The sequence below is a fragment of the Gouania willdenowi genome, chromosome 8 (assembly GCF_900634775.1).
Source record: "Gouania willdenowi chromosome 8, fGouWil2.1, whole genome shotgun sequence".
NCBI classification, from domain to species: domain Eukaryota; kingdom Metazoa; phylum Chordata; class Actinopteri; order Blenniiformes; family Gobiesocidae; genus Gouania; species Gouania willdenowi.
Window position 1 is genome coordinate 3,053,476 of NC_041051.1, and position 18,805 is coordinate 3,072,280.

Consider the following 18,805-nt stretch of genomic DNA (forward strand, 5'->3'; position numbering starts at 1 on the left):
AATGTGGTGGAAGATATTACCTTTACCTTTACCACAGTTTGAACACCACAACCTGTCTGGCTATTGTTGCTGACCAAGTCCATCCCTTGATGACAACAACGGATTGTCTACTTCCTGCAAGATAACGCTCCCTGTTCCAAAGTTCACACCATCGATTCCAAAGGCCTGGTGTAGGGCTGACAAATCTGCAGAGACTGTGATATACTAAAGAAAAACCAATACTAGCAAGGTGTACTAATAAAGTGATGAATGCCAAAAACTCCTCAGATGCACCAACTCCCCATCACACCACAGTAGACATTTCTTCAGTCGGTCTTCTCTGTATTGTCTTGTCAATGTCAACTTGCTGTTTCCAGTTTCAGACTTTCTCCCTCCTCCTCCTTTATTTCTTTTTGTTTGCTCCACCCAACCCCTCAGGCGTTGCAACCATCAGCAAAAGCGTGTCTCAGCCACAGCACATTTCAGTGCAGCATACTTCTACATCAGGGGTGCAAAATCCTGGTCCTCAAGGGCCCCTATCCAGCATGTTTTAGATGTTTCCCTCTTCCAACACACCTGATTCCAATAATTAACTCACCATCAAACTGATAACCATCCTGGTCATTTCAATCAGGTGTGTTGGAAGAGGGAAACATCTAAAACATGCTGGATAGGGGCTCTTAAGGACCAGGATTGGCCACCCCTGGTCTACATTGTGCCGTCATTGTGTTTTTGTTCTCATCTCAAGACTTTCAGATTTTAGTTGGTGTTTGGATGCCTGCTGCTGGTATTGTTGGTTGGTTAGTGTTTGTGTGAATAGAGTATTCTCTCATCGTTTTGATTTCTTTCCATCTTCTGGACAAATGCCAGCCAAACAATTTGCTCACCTCCACCACCTAACCCACCCCACCCCCCCCCAGCACCACCTTCCCCCCGGCATGGACCACGCTTCTGCCATGCAGAGCGCCTTCAGCTCAAACCTTGTGGTGATTATTATTTTTCACACCTTCATGAAAGAGGCCGTCCACACATATCATACTTTTAGTTGTTGTTTTACCACCCACCACCTCTTCTCCCTTCTTCACATTGCCACTTTCACCCCCCCACCCCCACCCCCCTTCGTCATGGATGGTTTTTTTTGGGAATCGGCCTTCCTGAGTTTTCATTCCGTGTCTTGCGGATTGTCGCATGTCGCCCTCCTTGACCCTGTTTGTGTTGTCTGCAGCCAAACGGGAGCGGCCAGAGCAAAATGCCAGGCTCCTTCTTGCTTCCTCCACCTCCCCCAGTGGCCCGCCCAGTACCCCTCCCCATGCCCGACTCTAAACCCAACAGCACGCCCCCTGACGGCGGACTCTCCTCGCCCACATCTCCGTGTAAGTGACCCCGCAGAGACCAGTCTAAAAAACTAAACCTAACCAAAGAAAACAAACAAATCCCAAAACCTTTCCAGGGAAAAGACCCTTGTTCTTCCTTCAACATTCCACCTTTGTTTATCCAGCGTCTCATCTCCCTGATCTCTTGGATGGCCTTTAGAAACTAAAGTAGATCAGAGACGCCAGAGTTTTGGTGAACATTGTGACTGTGGACCTCTGTGGCGCTCCTCAAGGCTATGTAGTAGTTCCCTTGTGAGTCTGGCTACGTAAGCTGAGCCCAGTCTGTATGACACAGTGTAGATGCTTCATTGCCTTCTTTCGTCATGAAAACAATATGAATATTTGGTTTTTACTTGCACAAATTTAGGGCAGTTAGTTTGTAAGGACTCCAAAAGTCTAGTTAAGAGTCAAGCAAAAGCTGAATAAGGTTCTTCATCCCTCAGTGATTCCTGTGATGTGTATGTCATGGTCTGTGCTTGTAAACTGTACAGATAAGGTGTGCAGTGACGGTGAAAGTTTGAGGTGTTAAATTCTTGAAGGAGGGGCACTGGATGGAGCACCTTTTTTTGTCTGTTTCTTTCTAGCTTTTCAAATGTAGTGTATTTGTTCTACCCCGTCAGCGTCTCAAAGTCTTCACTGTTGTATGTATGTTACTCTTCTCCTTAGAATCACATAGATGCTATCTGCTTTCCTGTCTCCCTCCTTCTTGTTCTCCCTCCCTTTTTTTCTCCACTCTAACAAACTCACATATGCAGAAGCTGCATCCCCTAATCCCACAGAGAGATTTATATTCTGGAGTCTGTAGGGTACCTCAAACTGCCCTAAATTTGTCAGACAGTTTGATGCCAGAGGGTTTTAGATGTCCCTGACTGATCCTCGATGTCAGGATTCTGATGTGTTCAATCACTTCCAAATGAGTTCATCAAGTGAATTTAATCATGCGGGGAGATTTGAGTTTGCTTTCAAGACTGTGGCAAACTTTTCAGTGAGGTTTTATTGACCTTGATGATTAACAGCTGTGCTCTAGATTGAACTAAATGCCTCTATTTTCCTTTTGACATTTAACAGTAACGGTGTAGCGGCTTTACTCCATACAAGTACATTTGAACTGGTGTTATTTAAGTTGAAATTAGATTTAAGAAAAAAAAGTACCTAAATTATAGTAATCAATGAATATGGTTGATAATACCATGTTTTATAATCGTGAATGTTTTATTTCAATTAAAACAAAGAAACAAAGATGATTCAAAAGACTTTCATGAGAGAATAAATGTGCACTTTTTTCTAATTTTACCTTTTTTTTTTAAACTAAAGCACCTGTAACTCACAATGCTGAGTTTACTAACCTCTAGTGCAGTGGTTCCCAAACGGCACGCCGTGAGACATGTCCAGGTGTGCCGTGAGACATGTCCAGGTGTGCCGTGAGACAAGTCCAGGTGTGCCGTGAGACATGTCCAGGTGTGCCGTGAGACATGTCCAGGTGTTCCGTGTGATTTTGTGACAACCATACTGTTGCGGCGATCTTCCTTAGTGCTCCGAGCGCGTAATGCTGGGTGCATGTGCCGCTCCAGCGCATGCCGGCGCTCGCTCATACTGCTCCCGTGTGCATGCATGATTCTCCGCGGCGCACCTCAACAGGTAAGCGCAATTGCACTGATGAAAAAGTCACCCTATGAACGGAGGGGAAAAGCAGCGCGCTAGCCTTCGTCTGTACGCAACGTAGCTGAGAACACCAGAAACGTGCACTGCACAATACGCACTCGAAAAGGACTGAAACAAAGGGTCTACTGGTGAGCTCATAATGACTGGACTGTTAAAATATGATCTCATCATTGTATAATTCATTTGCTGAGTTAATTAAATTGTGTATATGAGAAGAGGAAAATAGTTTAAAATTTGCTTAAAACCTAGTTTATGTATTTAAGGGTTTAAAAAAAAAGTTAGTATTTAAAATATAGCAGTTTTCTCTTTAATAAAATTCAGAGTGACGATATTTAAAATGTATTAAAATAGTATAATATAAAAGTATTTCCGTTGAGAAATTGTTAAATTAAAATTGTAATATCTTTATTTGATATAAACATAAGGAAAATGGTGTCAGGTTATAAAAGTAGACCGAGTTCTCTGTTTGATTAATTTAAAATATAGTTTTACCAAATTAAATGTACTTACCGGAAATTGGGTTTATTTGCACTTAACTTGTTTGATGAAAAATGATGACCTTGTGTTTTATGTTCAAAGAAAGAATAAAAGTGAGAACGAGTGAAATCCTGAGTCTGGTCAAGTCAAGTGTGGGAAGACATGACGTTATAAACACACTGACACATACATTATTATTGCAATATAGAACTACACAAAAATAATTATATTTTCATTTAGTACTTTGTATGCACTAATTTCATAATATAGAAGCAAACTCTATACCTAAAAAGTATTCTTTAAAAGAGAACGCAATATTTCGCTGTTGCCGCGGTTGCACAGGCAGGAATTACTGTGACAACATTACAACAGAGAAACTGCGAGAGGGAAAATGGAGCGCTTTCTTATACGGTCACCTGTGATATTGTACATGATATGAGTGATAACACGTGTTATAAATAGTTGTACTTGTCCTTTGGTGTACCTTGGGCACAAAAAGTTTGTGAACCACTGCACTAGTTTGTACTGATACGATACCATAATATAATGCATAGTAATACACAGTAGTTTTCTTTAATGAATTGCAATGCTAAAAATTAGCCCATGCATTACAGCATTGGTTGCTTCTGATTGTAACGTAATAATGTTGCTATGCGTGTTAGCTTAGCCAAGCGTGCTAAACCGAAAAGGACCTCATAATTTTTAGTCCAATGAAAAGTACTTAGTTATAGTTGTTAGACTGATTGTTGCAGAAGTTATACAGACATTATTTTCTGTAACAATTTATAAAGGAAAAGTAAATTACAGAGTTATAGCAGGCTAGGTTTTTTATTTTCGTTTATTAATGAAGTGAAACTGTCAAAGCCAAAGTTCATCCTCTGCTTCCCCTGAAGGTTGCAGACCTGTAGCTGTGTCAACATGCACTCATGTCATTCCTTGTGTTTTGTGTTTTTTTAGCATACTCCACGCCAGGCGCCACAGCTTCCAACAGGTTTGTCGGCATCGGATCACGGGACAACAACTTTCTAAACATCCCGCAGCAGACACAGGTAGGATTTGACTGACTGAGAGCACTGCACGTAACTTTTCTAACTACCTTGAACCGGCAGCTGAGTTTCCTCCATCCCCCCATTATTTAGGTTTGTATACACCAGAGGTGAAGCTAATGACATCTCCAGAAGCACCAAACACAAGTAGTATAAAGACAATGAGTGACATAGTTTTACCATACGTTACCTTTAGCTTACAGAGCAGGATAGAAACCAACTTTAAAGCTTCTACCCACGGTAATTCTTTATTAGATAAAATCATAGTGTATGCCTCACAGATTTACTGAAAAAGTCCAAATTACTGCTTTATTCTTCATTCTTACCGTGATTAATTTTTATTTTTCAACATTTTTGTTGGATGAAGAAAATCCTTCTATGCACCCAGCTCCACAACTCCACATCCCACAATGCAATGCGTGTAAATGTTCACAATGATGAGAAGCTGTCGTTGAAGAAAAACTTTCAAGTTGCAATTTTGACCTTTTTCATTTATATTTGGAGTAAAAGGTGTTTGTTTCATAGATCTATATATATATATATATGTGTGTGTGTGTGTATATATATATATATATGTGTGTGAATGACACAGAACAAGAAATGAGCCACAGAAAGATCACTTACCAGATACCAATATATTCATATGTGTGTGTGGTTCCTAAGTTCTCCCACTACCAACAATGGGCCTCTTTCACCCTCTTGTGGCTGATATTGAGAAATGCATTTGTTTAGAGGTGAAGGAGAAACGAGATCCTGGCAGAGAGTAAAATGGAGGCGGACTGGAGGGAACAGTACATGCGAGTTTAGGCCATTTAAAGTCACGTCCCATTTGTCTCGTTACCCCCGGCAACCAGACATGATGTCACAGCTAGTTGATCTTGAATTTGAGAAGGGTTTGCTCTAGGTGGGTGGGGGGGTGGGCAGGAAAGAAAAGAGGGTGGTCACTTTCTGGTGCCAAGGATTTAGTGGGAGGGTTCACAGGAGATAGATGATTGTGTGTGTTTGTAAGAGTGTACACACTCACCAGAGTGAAACAGGGCACGGTGACCAAGAAGGGAGAAGTTACAAAGCCTGCTGGGACGGTGCCCAGAGGAGCAGGGTAAGTCCAGGAGGCCACGGAGGCAGGAGGGGTATTCATGCCACCTGTTGGAGTCAACACAACAAAAAGGCTGCTTCCACCCCCTCCTCTGGAGTCTGAGACCAGTTTCTAAAGCCTGACTTCTTGAATGTTGGTGTAGCGGCCCCCACAGTGCCAGAGTCTGGAGGCCAAGCGGGGCAGCCAACAGCAGCAGGAGTTACCCAGTTCTGCTCTGACTGAGCAGGAAAAGCCTAACGAGAAGAGTGACACTAGGCACCAGACTTGTCGTGCTCCCGCTGCTGCCGCTATCTGGACATTACGAGTTACTTGCTGCTCAGCCAAATTTGAGAGAGACTGTATTTCTCTTTAGAAACGGTCACACTTGTTGGTAATGAGATGGGCTAGCTGCCCAGATGACCGTTCTTTCACCCACTATATTTTAGAACTGGAGGCACCAAAAGCCACCAAGGAGACAAAGTCTCAGAAACACTTTACTGTACCAATGGCTGCTCGGCCTTTTGGTTCCCACTGACGTATATCTCCAGCCTGTGTGATGTGTTTCTGCAGATGGTCAAAGGTGAGAGGATGAGCCCTCACCACCTGTATCATTTCCCACACTTTGTCCCAAACACCACCATGAGCTCGACATGTGCAGGAAAATGTCTCGCCAACTGCCGGACAGATGGCCAACCAAAATGTGTGGAAGTTTTTCAATAACATCGAAGGGACAACTTTGAATAACTTGTGTGATCTCTTGAATGTTCGTTTAAAGTTAGCTTTGCTCTCTGAGTCTCAGCTCATCTTCCTCCACCAGTGCAGGCTCTTTTCTCAGCACACAAACACTCTTGTCTGCAGATTTTAAATTGTCACTATTTGTTAAAAAGCTGTTGCCTGTGATACTACATAACTTGTTTTGGGGACAAATGTTACAGAGTTGCATGTTAATCAAAGCATATGTGCATAGAGAAGAAGAAAATTAAGATTTAATTTCAAAAAGCTCCTGTCAAAAATATTAGACTGCATCCACATGAATCCTGCTTTTCTACGACCATGTCCAGGACAACTAAGGCCTCAGCCCAGCACGGTTCATTACCATGCTTAGCTTAACGTCATCATTAGACTTTAGCCTGTATGTGATTACAGCAGCACAAAGGAGAACATGCCCTAAAACATGGCTCATGCTTTATTGATTCTTATGGTGTTTTTTTTTTTTTTAATCCTTTCTATTAAAAACAAAAACCAAAAACTTCCATTTCACAAAGTCCATAAAAAACTGCCAATTGCAGAGCCTACTGCCCCCTACTGATATGGAAAGGTATTGTATTACTCTGCCACAGACAGACAGAGTAGGCATGGGCACTCATTAAATGTTGCTAAAAATCATATTTTAGTCTGTGTCCATGAATTTCTTTAGCATTTTGCTGCCATTTTTATGAGTGTTTCTTATGTTGTAAACATACTTGTTTATGACTTTTCCCCTCTTTTCTTTTTCAGTCTTGGTTCCTCTGACAAGATCTGTGCACAAACCAGCAACTAGAGTACTTTCTTTATAATTGGAGATAGAGGGGGAAAAAGAAAAACGGAGCGAAACGACCCACGAGAGGATTTTTGTCCTCCAACCAACCTTCTGATCAACCGGCCCTGACAACACACCACTACTACGAAATATAATCGAGCAACGCAGGAATCTACAGCAGCATGACGCTTTTAGAGGAACTCCGCACTTGTTTTTATGCAGAGTATTGACAGAAAAGAAGGAAAGGATGGACAAGGATGAGATAAAGGGGGACAAAGGAGGGAGCTAGCAGCCGGACATGCAGGTGTCTCTCCTCCCAAAGCAACCAACCAGCACAGCAGGAACACACGGGAGGATCACAAGGACGGGGAGAGGCAGTCAACTCCTCCCGCTTCCCTTAAGGACGCAACGTGTAACGAACAAAAAAAGGATCAACTGTCCATCAACGCCATTTCATTCTACAAATCCATGTGTAGTCTGACTGTCACCACCCACAAGCAAACAAAAGTGACCAACGTTTGTCCCTCCTCACCTACTACTAACTAGAGACACCATGCCAAACATATCTTGATTAAGGGTTGCACTACAATTCAAATCAATTAACACTAACCCCTAACGATGTGCACTATTTACCTACGAGGCATTGGTAAACCAGACTTAAAGATTTAAAGAGGAAGTAAACGAGGTGCAAGAAGCCTTCGCCTGTCCTCCACATTTCCCGCCGACTCATCAGCGTCATTCCCACGGAAACACATTCGCCCACTCTCTCCATTCATAGTATCAAAAAATGTAGGTGGTGGTGTGTTATAATTCTACAGGCACACACAAGAAGCCCAGAGGATTGATTCCCTTTATCTTGATTAGACACACACACACACAGTGACGATCACTGTGATGGCATTGCTCAGTTTTCACAATAGGCAGCAGCCGAGGCTTCCCTGTTTCGTGTGATGTAGATGAATTATTTGTGTGTTCTCTGTTTTGAATTTATTCCTTTTGGATTTTTACTATTTTATAATTGTTTTGTATCTGAATGACAGCACCTTAAAGAGACGCAGTGTGTGGGAGCGGTGTAGACAGGGTTGTGAGCGACCCCAGATCCAGTAGTGCTTGTCAAAGGACAATGGGGTGGTTCTTTTTTGGGATTCTACATGTGTCATGTTAAAAGTGAAGCTGCTTGTTCTGATTAGATCTCAGTGCCACATTCCTCAGCATTGGAAGAGGAAACACGGTGGACTTTTCTCACCAAAGGTTTATAATGTGAATGCAGTAAAATGCAGTTTTTATTGAAAACTTATCCATTTTTTAATCTGTTTTCAGTACTTTAAGTCCACTCTAACATAAGCAGAAAAAGGCATCACAGCCTTCTCAAAAAGTCAGCTTTCAGAGAGCGACCTGAAAGAAACGTGTTGTTTATAGAAAACTTACATATATAAAAAAAAAAAAAAAACACGCTAGTATCGTCAATGAAAACATGTGACTGATCTGATCAAAGCTTTATTTGAAGTCCAGACACGTGTAGTATCCCTCTGATAATTATTGGTTCCTCTCCTTGTTCTTTGACAAACCTGTGCTGCAGAATCGGACAATGCAGGCTTTGGACAATCACCAGAAGCTAATGTTTTCGGGAACTGACCTCCCGGTGGTCAATAAACTGATGAACTGCGTCCACTTATCAGATGGAGGTGCAGCTAGAGGCTGGGGGCGTCTGTTGTGACATTGAGCGATTGAAAGAGTGAAAAAGGAGGGAAAGGTTGCTGATGGTGGGATCCTGAGTGAATGAGAGTTTTTCTCGTTTCTATCTCCTTAAAGTTTACCCTGTTGTTTACACTCCCAGATGGGCCACTGCTCCAAGAGCAGAGAGGGGCCACACTGCGGCGCAAAATAAACTAATATGTGACATATCTGGTTGTTGGAGTAGAGCGAGGACGGAGGCCTCCAAGGCTGCAGGTGGGAAAGTGGTTGTTCTCTGATGTTTTTGTGTACGTGTGTGCGTCGGGGCGCAGGTTTGTGTCAAAGGTTACAATGAAAAATCCCCAAACACACAAGTAGACACACACCAGCACTCCCCCACCTTCACTATTGTGAATGAAAGACACTTAAAGATGTAAAAACAAAAAATGCACTAATACGATCACACCAGCCAATCTTTTGAGTCCTTTTTTTATACCATCGATTTATTTTATTTTGAATATTTTTATGTACGTTTGTTTGGTGGAGAAGTGCTCATAGAGCACAGATCGCCACAAAACTCCCCAAACTTTTGGAATCTCCCCTTGAGCTCTGCTGAAAACAAAGGGAAGTCTAAAAAACAGACAATCTGAGTTGGCCTTTAATTGTTAGTTTATGATGTATTATCAGTCCACACACCCCCACACATGGCTTTTCAGCCTGATTAAAGAACGGCTCATCCAACCTCACTAAATAACTGGACTGCCTGGACACGCTCTTCACTGCAGGGAACACACCGTCTCCTCCGCTCTGACCATGGCTGTCGGGGTTTTATTTCTCATCCATGGAAGTGCCTCTGTATTCCCATTATGCAATTTGTCAAACATGAATTCAGGTTGTTTTACTCACATATAAGCTATAGTGGATAGTGGAAATTCTACGTCATGAGGTGGAGAGGGTTTTGAAAACGCGGCGGCTCACTAGAATAATCACAAGCATCTTTATATATAATACACATATATATTTATAGATATATACTTTTTTTGATTTGCAAGATAAGCTCTGTGGCAGTCTAGTTATTTTTTGAAGCATGGCGTACATTGCACAGTCATGGGATGTATCTGACAAAGAAACGCCAACACAAAACGGCGCTGATCGCTAAGACCAACGGAAAGGACGTTGGTCCATCACAAACCCGGTGATGATGATGATGATGATGATGATGATGATAGCTGAGGATCTTTTGACAAACCAAGAGCAGATTAGGTTTTGTCGTTTGTTTTCTTGTTTTGATGGGAAGTATTGTTCTTGAAACTGAATGATGTGTTGATTGAGGAATGTGCAATGCCTTGGTAGAGGAATTGTGTTTGTTAGCGACTGAGGGTGTCATGCTAAGAGGGGAAACTCTCTTTAAGGTTTGTTTTTCTTTTTTTTAAGTCCACATGCTCCGGGACTCTAAATACGAGGGCAGCAAGAAAATAGTCCCAGACTTTGTACAAGTTTGGGGAAATTGTTTTTGATTTCCTTCTAATGTTTTTATTTCCTTTTATCACTTTTTTTAAGCTAAAAAAAACTTCATTTGTAAAAAGAAATCTTCTTTTCAAACACAGGAGGGCTGAAGGAACAATTTTTACAACTCATAAAATATATATCACTATGAAAACTGGTGCTTTCGTAAAGAATAAAGTACGTTTGAACTCTATTATACATAAATAATAGACAAAACTAAGTGTTATGACAGCAAACTTTAGAAAAACATGCATTATTCTCTCTTTTTGTATTTACTGAGGGGGAGGGGTTTGTTGAATGAAAAGGTTGTTGACAAAAGGCATTTTTCCTCCTACAACCTTAATTTACGCTACAGCAGAAGAAGACATCTTCTAATTCTAGTGAAATGCAGTTTCTGGCTGTGACTGGGGGGTCATGATGGGAACTGTCTGAGGATTTTAAATGTGTTATTGTTCTTTGCGATAAGACTTTAACCATGTAGTTATTTTCTCCCTATGTTAACAAAGATGAATCTAACAGAAGACAGTGTCACGTCCAGTTATGCACTAACCCTTCTACTTTCACTCTTTGCTTCCCAAAACAAAACGTTCATCAAACAAATGATATTTTTAGAGGGAAGGATTCCTGTCCTCAGCTTTTTTACTAGTTTGATTCAAAACCATTGAAGTTTTAGTTGATTCCAGCTTTGTGGTTTCACTACCAAGTTGCCTCTTCTTAAATAGTTCTTCTTTAATTAATAAAACCTTAATAATCCTTATTTGTGTACACAGACATGTCAGTAGAATGCAGTCATTCTTTTAGAAGAAGTGTGGAATAATGGGGTCCAAAAATAGAGGTACAGTACTTGGTACTTAGTAAAAGCCCAAAATCACAAGAAACAACTGGATTATTACGTAAAACACCCTAAAGTTTAGTTCAGATTCCATTGAAAATGCAATTCTCATTGATTAAAGCACAGGCTAGTCCAGGGATGTTCAAACACGGCCCCCAACGGTCCCCAACCCACAGCTTTCAGAAGTCTTTAATGAAACAAAGGCCAATGATGCTAGCTAAGATCTTATTCCTCTTTATTTATCATTTAGAAGATTTCTCTCCCACTGTTGTGACGCTGAAGCCCTTTTAGTGTAGCTCCAAACCCACACACACACACACACACACACACACACACCGCTGCAAAGTCAGTTACAGCCATGAAAACTTAACACAGCCAGAATCAGAATAACCAAAGCACAACAGTGTCTGCAGCCGTGCGTCACCTCTAGGTTACAGACACGTCTGTCTCTGCAGCGGTCAGTGGATACACAAGTGGGCCAGAGCTTAGCACTGCAGTCACACACACACACACACACACACACATTAATGTGAGGAGACTCAATTAGGCCCAAATAATCAGAGGAAACACCTGAGAGTCTGCAAAGTAAATACAACATGTATTGTGAGTCATGGTAAACAGGAAACATGGGAGGAGATGCTAGGTATGGCTAGCTACTGCTGTACAGGAAACTTCAACATTCAAGTTTTGATAATTACAAAACTGCAAATGTGACGACAAGACGTGTAAATGACATCACAACTCCCATCAATAATTAGAAATAATGAAATGGGGGCGGTGTTTAGCTCAGTGGGTAGCGCGCCCGCCCCATGTACAGAGGCCATAGCTCCTCACCTGCAGCGGGTCCAGGTTCAACTCCCGGCCTGGGACCCCTTCCTGCGTGTCATTCCCTGCTCTCTCTGACCCCCTTTCCTGTCAAGCAACTGTCATATAAAGGCCACTAGAGCCAAAAAAATCCTTTAAAAAAAGAAATAATGAAATGAAATAGTAAATTAGTACCGTTTGGCTCCCTGGATTACATCATAAAATGTCTTCAAATGTAGCATTTTTTTCTTTTTTTAAGTCAACCAAAATTAGCATCAAGGGCTAGCAAAGTTTTAGCTTCCTCTCATTTTTGGAGGGAGTTTTGGTCAATCCTCCTCAGAGACAGTCTTATCATGACCCTTTAGGGCTTCCTTAGAAACTCCTCATCTTAACATGGAAAAAGACGAGATCGGCCCCAGATTTGGGAGATGCAGCGGACTGGGTTCCTGTTTTAAAAAGGACATGAATGTTGACTCTAATGGGATTTATTATCATTTGATGTAAAAGCGTGTTTGTTTAGTACGTGGCTTCAGTCTACTCGGAGGAGTCGACGAGAATAATTCAACAACAATGTGAGCCCCCCCATACACACACACACACACACACACACATCCACCCACCGATCCATTCTCCTTCATCTCCCTGCTGTAAATGATTATAAATATTTGTATGGTGATGTAGTGTTATAGACTCAGAGCATCTTTAAAGGTTGTCCCTAAAAAGTGCCTTTTGTTCACAGAATTTCCATCTTGTAATCCTGAGTGCCCATGTCAAAAGAAAAAACTGTCCCCTCCTTCATGCTTCTATATCGTTCTTTCTTCTTGTTGGAGCTTTTTAAAGCAGTATACATAGTACTAAAATACATTGGTGTGATTTAGTTCTTTTTATTGTTAAATAATTAAGAAAAGTTTTTTTTTTAAAAAAAAGGCCAAAAAAATGTATTTTCTGTCTTGCTCTCTTTCCTCTGTATCTTGTCGTCTGTCTATCTTGGACACTGGAGTAGTCTGTAGACGCGTGACTTCCTCCCCCCTCCCTCCCCCATCTCCTCCTTATCTCCTTTTTCTCAATGGTGGGGTTAAAAAAAAAGGAAGAAAAAAAATGACAAAATGAAAATAGACAGAAAAAAAATCACGCTTTTTTTGTTTGTTTGTTTGAGCAGAATGCAATTATAGCTCACATGTTATTCTTGTCTGTACGCTTGACATTGTATTACCATACCATCTTCTTCAGCTTCTCCATTCAACAGCTAATGTAAGTGAACAAGTTACACCACAAGGCTCTGGGCTGTCCAGGATGGGGCGAGCTTAGAATCCAGGGGCGCGGGAACAGGTGTGGCCCCGATGGAGGGGCAGCAGCACCTGTGGGTGAATGTTTGGTTTAAGGACTGGGAAATAGTGACCAGCGATTGGACCGTTAGAGTAAAAGAGTTAGTTTGGAATCCTTGGATCACAGTCAAACTTCAGTGATGCAGGTGATTTTTGTGTTTGAATGAGAATTCCAGCACCTTAGAAGCAGAGCGGTTCCACAGCAGCTGTGACTGAGGCTCACACTTATCATCGTATAATCACCATAAAGACCCCAGTTAACCACCCGACCCTTAAAACAAACCAGTGCCTCAAAGCCAACGTTGACTTCTCTCAATTTGTCGTCATTTTAGGCAGTGTTGCCAGATTGAGCAGCTTTCCGCATTAGGAGTAATTTAATATGTATTACAGTCAACAGTCCATGTAAAATATTGACTAAATAAACAGTTTCAGAGAAATGTTCTCCCTCATTTGGCTACAGGAGGCTGTGAGTAGAAAATACTGCAGCAAAATTGGTTGGTTAGAGATTTGAAAAAATAGAAATACATCTTTATTTAGTTCCGACTCAGCATGAATACTTCAGTTATTTTCTGTCGGATCTGGTGAAAGTTCTCCTTGTGGAGAAGCCATAGCACAAGCACACTAGTTGCTCAGAGCAGACGTGTGTGTGTGCGTGTGTGTGCTCTCAGCACCGTTCAGAGCCCAGTTCCACTCTGGTCAGACCTTCCGCTTTTCTTCAGTTTTGTTTACTTTGAATCGTTTCCGACACGTTTTGTACGACGCACAGTGGTGTCGACCGTGTTCATCTCTGAGCCACGGGCCCTTTCTCTGACCTTTGACCTCCACCTTTCTTCCCTCCCTCAGAGAAGCCTCCCATCCTCAGACAGCCTCTCAGAGCCTGTGGTGAAATGCATGTGTTAATTACAGTTTCTTTTCCATAATAATGATTAAAAACACAGTTTAAAAAGAGCAGCACCTTTACTTGATTGAATAAAAGGATGTTCTTGACTGTAAACTTGTCTATGTTGACTTTTGTTTTCTTCAGTGAGTGGTAATAAAGCAGTCCTGATCATTTCAGGCCCCGTGGGAATCACAGGGATATGATACACAATCATAGTCCGCGATGCTGATATTGTCACAATAATCGATATATTCAAGAAAATCCCAAAATGTTACATTTACTGTGATTTTAGTGTCAGAATTTAACAAGAAGAGTGAAATGAAACACAGCAAAAATAGCATAAAGTCAAAGTTTAATGTTTAAGTGAGCAGTTCACTATTCATGACGCGTCATCAACCCAGAAGTCGCCATTTTGGCAATATTTCAGCAGCAAAACAAACTGCACGCACACAAGCAAATCCTGAGTTTCGAGAACAAATGCTGAATTATTGCCGTGTTTTTGGCTGTATTAATCGGTCAGACCGTGAAAAACATTTGGAGTTTTATAGACTGAGAAAGTTGTAACAAATCAGAGAGAACAATGTCAACAGTTATCAGAGAAGGAGGAGCTAGTGGTTAGTGAAGTTAAACCAGGATCTACGAGGAAAACATCTGGACAACATCCTAATTTGTTCGGCCCATTTCTTGTCAGGTAAGTGAACTGTTGATAGCAGCGGCTCTAAACTCATTTTCTAGTGTGATGATAGTAAAATAATTCATATCAAGGTACTTAATATAATCACATTTAATATCCTGCTACAATGTAGATCTAAAATGTAGATCTGTATTTCTCAGTATTCCAGGTAATAGGTTTGACCTTTATCTAAAGGGTGACCCAGATTGGGTTAGGGGTATAACCAGGTCGTTAACTATATCACGATACATTATAGATGGAAGACTCTCCGGGTCATCATTGATCCAAGTATGTATGTATCTGCACCACCAATAAACCCTAACTTTTCCAAATATTGTGCCCTTTCCTACGGACAAGACCTTTCCTGTATACCTTTGCATCCGTAACATATTTTGAGGCTATTTTCTGTGGTTTCGGACATTTATCCATTGCAGTGTTTACCTCCGAGTGCCTCCAATATGGCCGTGCATCCGGGTTACTGCCCAGAACGTGGCGTAGGTAAAAACCCGCTATAAACATTCCTTAAAGCTGCTATCCAGAGTTTCTGAGAAACATCTGAATGTCCTACAGTCAACAGCTCCACTTCCTTCCACTGCCTCTCCCAATCTACCAGAAGCCACGCCTCTACTTTTCTGCAGTGCAACATAACATAAGGTCCGGATCGGGTCGCATTGATATATGTCTATGGGTCAGGTAAGAGCTAAAATCATATTTACCTGTTTGTTGTTGTGATGCGCGGCCTTGTTTCAGTGCACAGTTCCACATTCACTTTGACTGACAGATTCCGCTACAGGAAGTTGAAGCCTATTGGCTGGGTGTAGGCGTGATCATTTACATTTGTATAGGGGTCTATATAGGAGTGTGACGATATCTCGATACTGCGATATATTGCAATATTTTTTCACACGATCGATTATCGATACGCTCGTGCTTTCAATTTTTTCTTCCAAAACCGTTTCTGCTTGTTCATTAAAATGTACAGGTACATCTTCACAGAAATGTTGTCACTGTTTGTTGATGGAACCAATATATTGTTTACTGGAATATTTCACTATAATGATGTCACTGATAAGAAAGACCCTATTTATTGTTTACATAAAGCACTATTAGAGATACTTATTAGTTTACATTGGTATGTTGACACTTATTTACAGAAATGTTTCACTAAAAGTGTCACTGTTCATAGGACATTTTTTTATATTTATTGTCTTTCAGAGAAATAAAATAAAAATTGTATTTTTTACTTAATCTTTTTTTCTTGTTATGTCATAGATTATCGTAGATTGATTTCTGACCAATATATTGATAACTGCAGTATAGTCATATAGTTATCGTGAGCTTTGCATCGCATCTTGTATCGTGAGGTTCCCACCCCTAGGTCTATATATGGGGTACCAAGTGTAAAAATTTAGTATAAAAGTTTTAGCTAACACATTTTCATTTTTTATCTCACTTTTCTCATATTTAGCACATTTTCCTACATTTAACACAACATTTAACCACATATATAAACGTAAAAAAAGCACTAAATCTAAATATTTAAATCTACATTTAATTGGTATGTTATATCTAAAAGTAAAATTTATATTTAAATTTTAAATCTAAATGTTATATGTTATATCTAAATCTAAGTCTAAATGTTAAATCTTAGATTTAACATTTATATATAAGTCTAAATGTTAAAACATATATAAATGTTAATTCTAAATCTAAATGTTAAATCTAAATCTAAATGTTGAAGTTAAATGTTTCGCACATATGCTAATTGTCCCCGCCCCTTGTAACCTCAACCAATACACAAGCAGAGACACACAAAAGCCCTCCCACCCACCTCTTCATCGATGCTTTCCTGGGTGATATTTATGGCTGGTTCTCTCCGTGCGGCAGAGATCAAGCGCGCAGTCATGGCAGGTGGACGAGCTGCACTTCACATTAAACTCCCAACACAACAGTGCAACACAGTTATTAAAATGTATTTTAATGCTGTAGTTTGTCGATGTTTGTATATTTGATGCGACATGCTGAGATCTCCTGGTTTACATGTGGTTACGGTAGCTGAATAGATAAGGAGTGCGCTTGAAAGCCTAAGGGCTACCGTTTGGGCCCACAATGGGCCACCTTTCTAATTTTGTCTTTTTGGGGATGTTGAGAAAGTTGTCTAAATTTTCATTCGGCACCCACCAGAGACGTCGTCTCAACTTCAGGCCATCACGTCATTTCAACGTTGGTGTGCTCAGCAGATGTATTCCAGACATCCCAAAAAAGACAAAATAAAAAAGCGTGGCCCATGGTGGACTCTAACCCAAGACTCAATCAATTGAGCTACCGTAACCACGCGTAACGCAGGAGAGCTCAGCGTGTCACATCAAACTACAGCATTAACTGTGTTGCACTGTTGTGTTGGGAGTGTAATGTGAAGGGCAGCTCGTCCACCTGCCATGACCGCGCCTGATCTCTGCCGCATAGAGAACCAGCCATTAATATCACCCAGGAAAGCATCGATGAAGAGGTGGGTGGGAGGGGTTTTGTGTGTCTCTGCTTGTGTATTGGTTGAGGTTACAAGGGGCGGGGACAATTAGCATATGTGCGAAACATTTAACTTCAACATTTAGATATAAGATTAAGCATTTAGATATGATATATGACATTTAGATTTAACATTTATATCTATGATTTAACATTTAGACTTAGATTTAACATTTAGATATAACATTTACAGTAGATAGAGTTAACATTTAGATATAACATATACCATTTAGATTTAATGCTTTTTTTTTTTTTACCTCTATATATGTGGTTAAATGTAGGAAATTGTGCTAAATATGAGAAAAGTGAGATAAATAATGAAAATGTGTTAGCTAAAACTATAAAACCATATCTATAGGACGTAGGAGGGACTTATATACATTAATGTATATGAATGACCACCAGTAGACCATAGTAAAAGACTAGTTAGGAATTATTTCGCATTTCAAAAGAATGATACATGAACATCAGTTTTCTCAGAAACTCCAGATATCAGCTTTAAAGATGTTTCATCTCTGATCTAAAAAGCAAAACTAATTTCATTCTTGGGTGCACTGAACCCAGACGGTCGTCATTTGTTGGACGGATCCTCAAGACTGAATTAAAGAATTTACCATCTTGCAGTTTTATCTTATTAGAACATTTGTTCAGGATTAGGGTAGGGGTGGTAAATATCATTGACGTACCCTTGGTAATTCATATCCACGCAGCACAAAAACATTTTGTCACAAATGTTCTACACGGTATGAAAAATGAGGAAATGGTGGTTTTCCTTATTGCAACAAATCGCTGCAGGTTAACATTTATATTCTGCCAAATCAGTCTTTGATATCTGCTGACGCTCCCGTTACTATGACGATGTCTGACACTGACCTTTGATCAGCTTTGCCATAGCCTGTGGCTCGACTGGTCCAGGCTTTCAGCTCTCAGCTGTGACGGAGACAAACTTTTCAACTGCTTCACATCAAATAAACACATTTTACTGCCATTTGTTTATATCATTTACATGTGAAAAGTGCAAAATGATGTTGAAACTGCTTCATTTCCACCTAATCTGCAGCTCACCTGACATCAAACTAGTGTTTTTGGCCCCTGAACTAAGGAGCTATGTTCCTGCTTTTCAGGCACTTTAGAACAGAAAATAACTTTTTTCTGATCAATGAGTTTTAATATGTAAACATGAAATCTGTCATTTTCAGCTTAAATGAGTGCGTGAATGATCTTTGTTGTTAAACTGAGGGTTTCTTCTCATCACTGGTATCAGAACAGGGTTTGGGTTGATGATGCAGGCACGGCCTTCACCCTGCCTTGAGGTGGTGGGCGGAGCTCCAGTGATGGATCTAGTGGAGGTTTCTGGCTCACCAGTAAGTTGTGGTTGACTGGTACCATTTGTAAATACACCTTGCTGGTTTTAAAATGCAGCGTAGGATAATTAAATCAGTTAAAAATGATAT

At 40.6% G+C, this 18,805-nt stretch overlaps 1 protein-coding gene across 1 annotated transcript in view; it reads left to right on the forward strand.

Moving 5' to 3' along the window:
* The window catches only part of nfixb (nuclear factor I/Xb), a 163,290-nt gene extending 149,842 nt beyond the window's left edge, over positions 1-13,448 (forward strand). The window contains 3 exon segments of the mRNA XM_028455212.1: positions 1,205-1,352; positions 4,449-4,540; positions 7,110-13,448. Coding sequence (XP_028311013.1) covers positions 1,205-1,352; positions 4,449-4,540; positions 7,110-7,124 — 255 coding nt within the window. The 3' untranslated portion in view covers positions 7,125-13,448.
* The last annotated feature ends 5,357 nt before the right edge of the window (positions 13,449-18,805 follow it).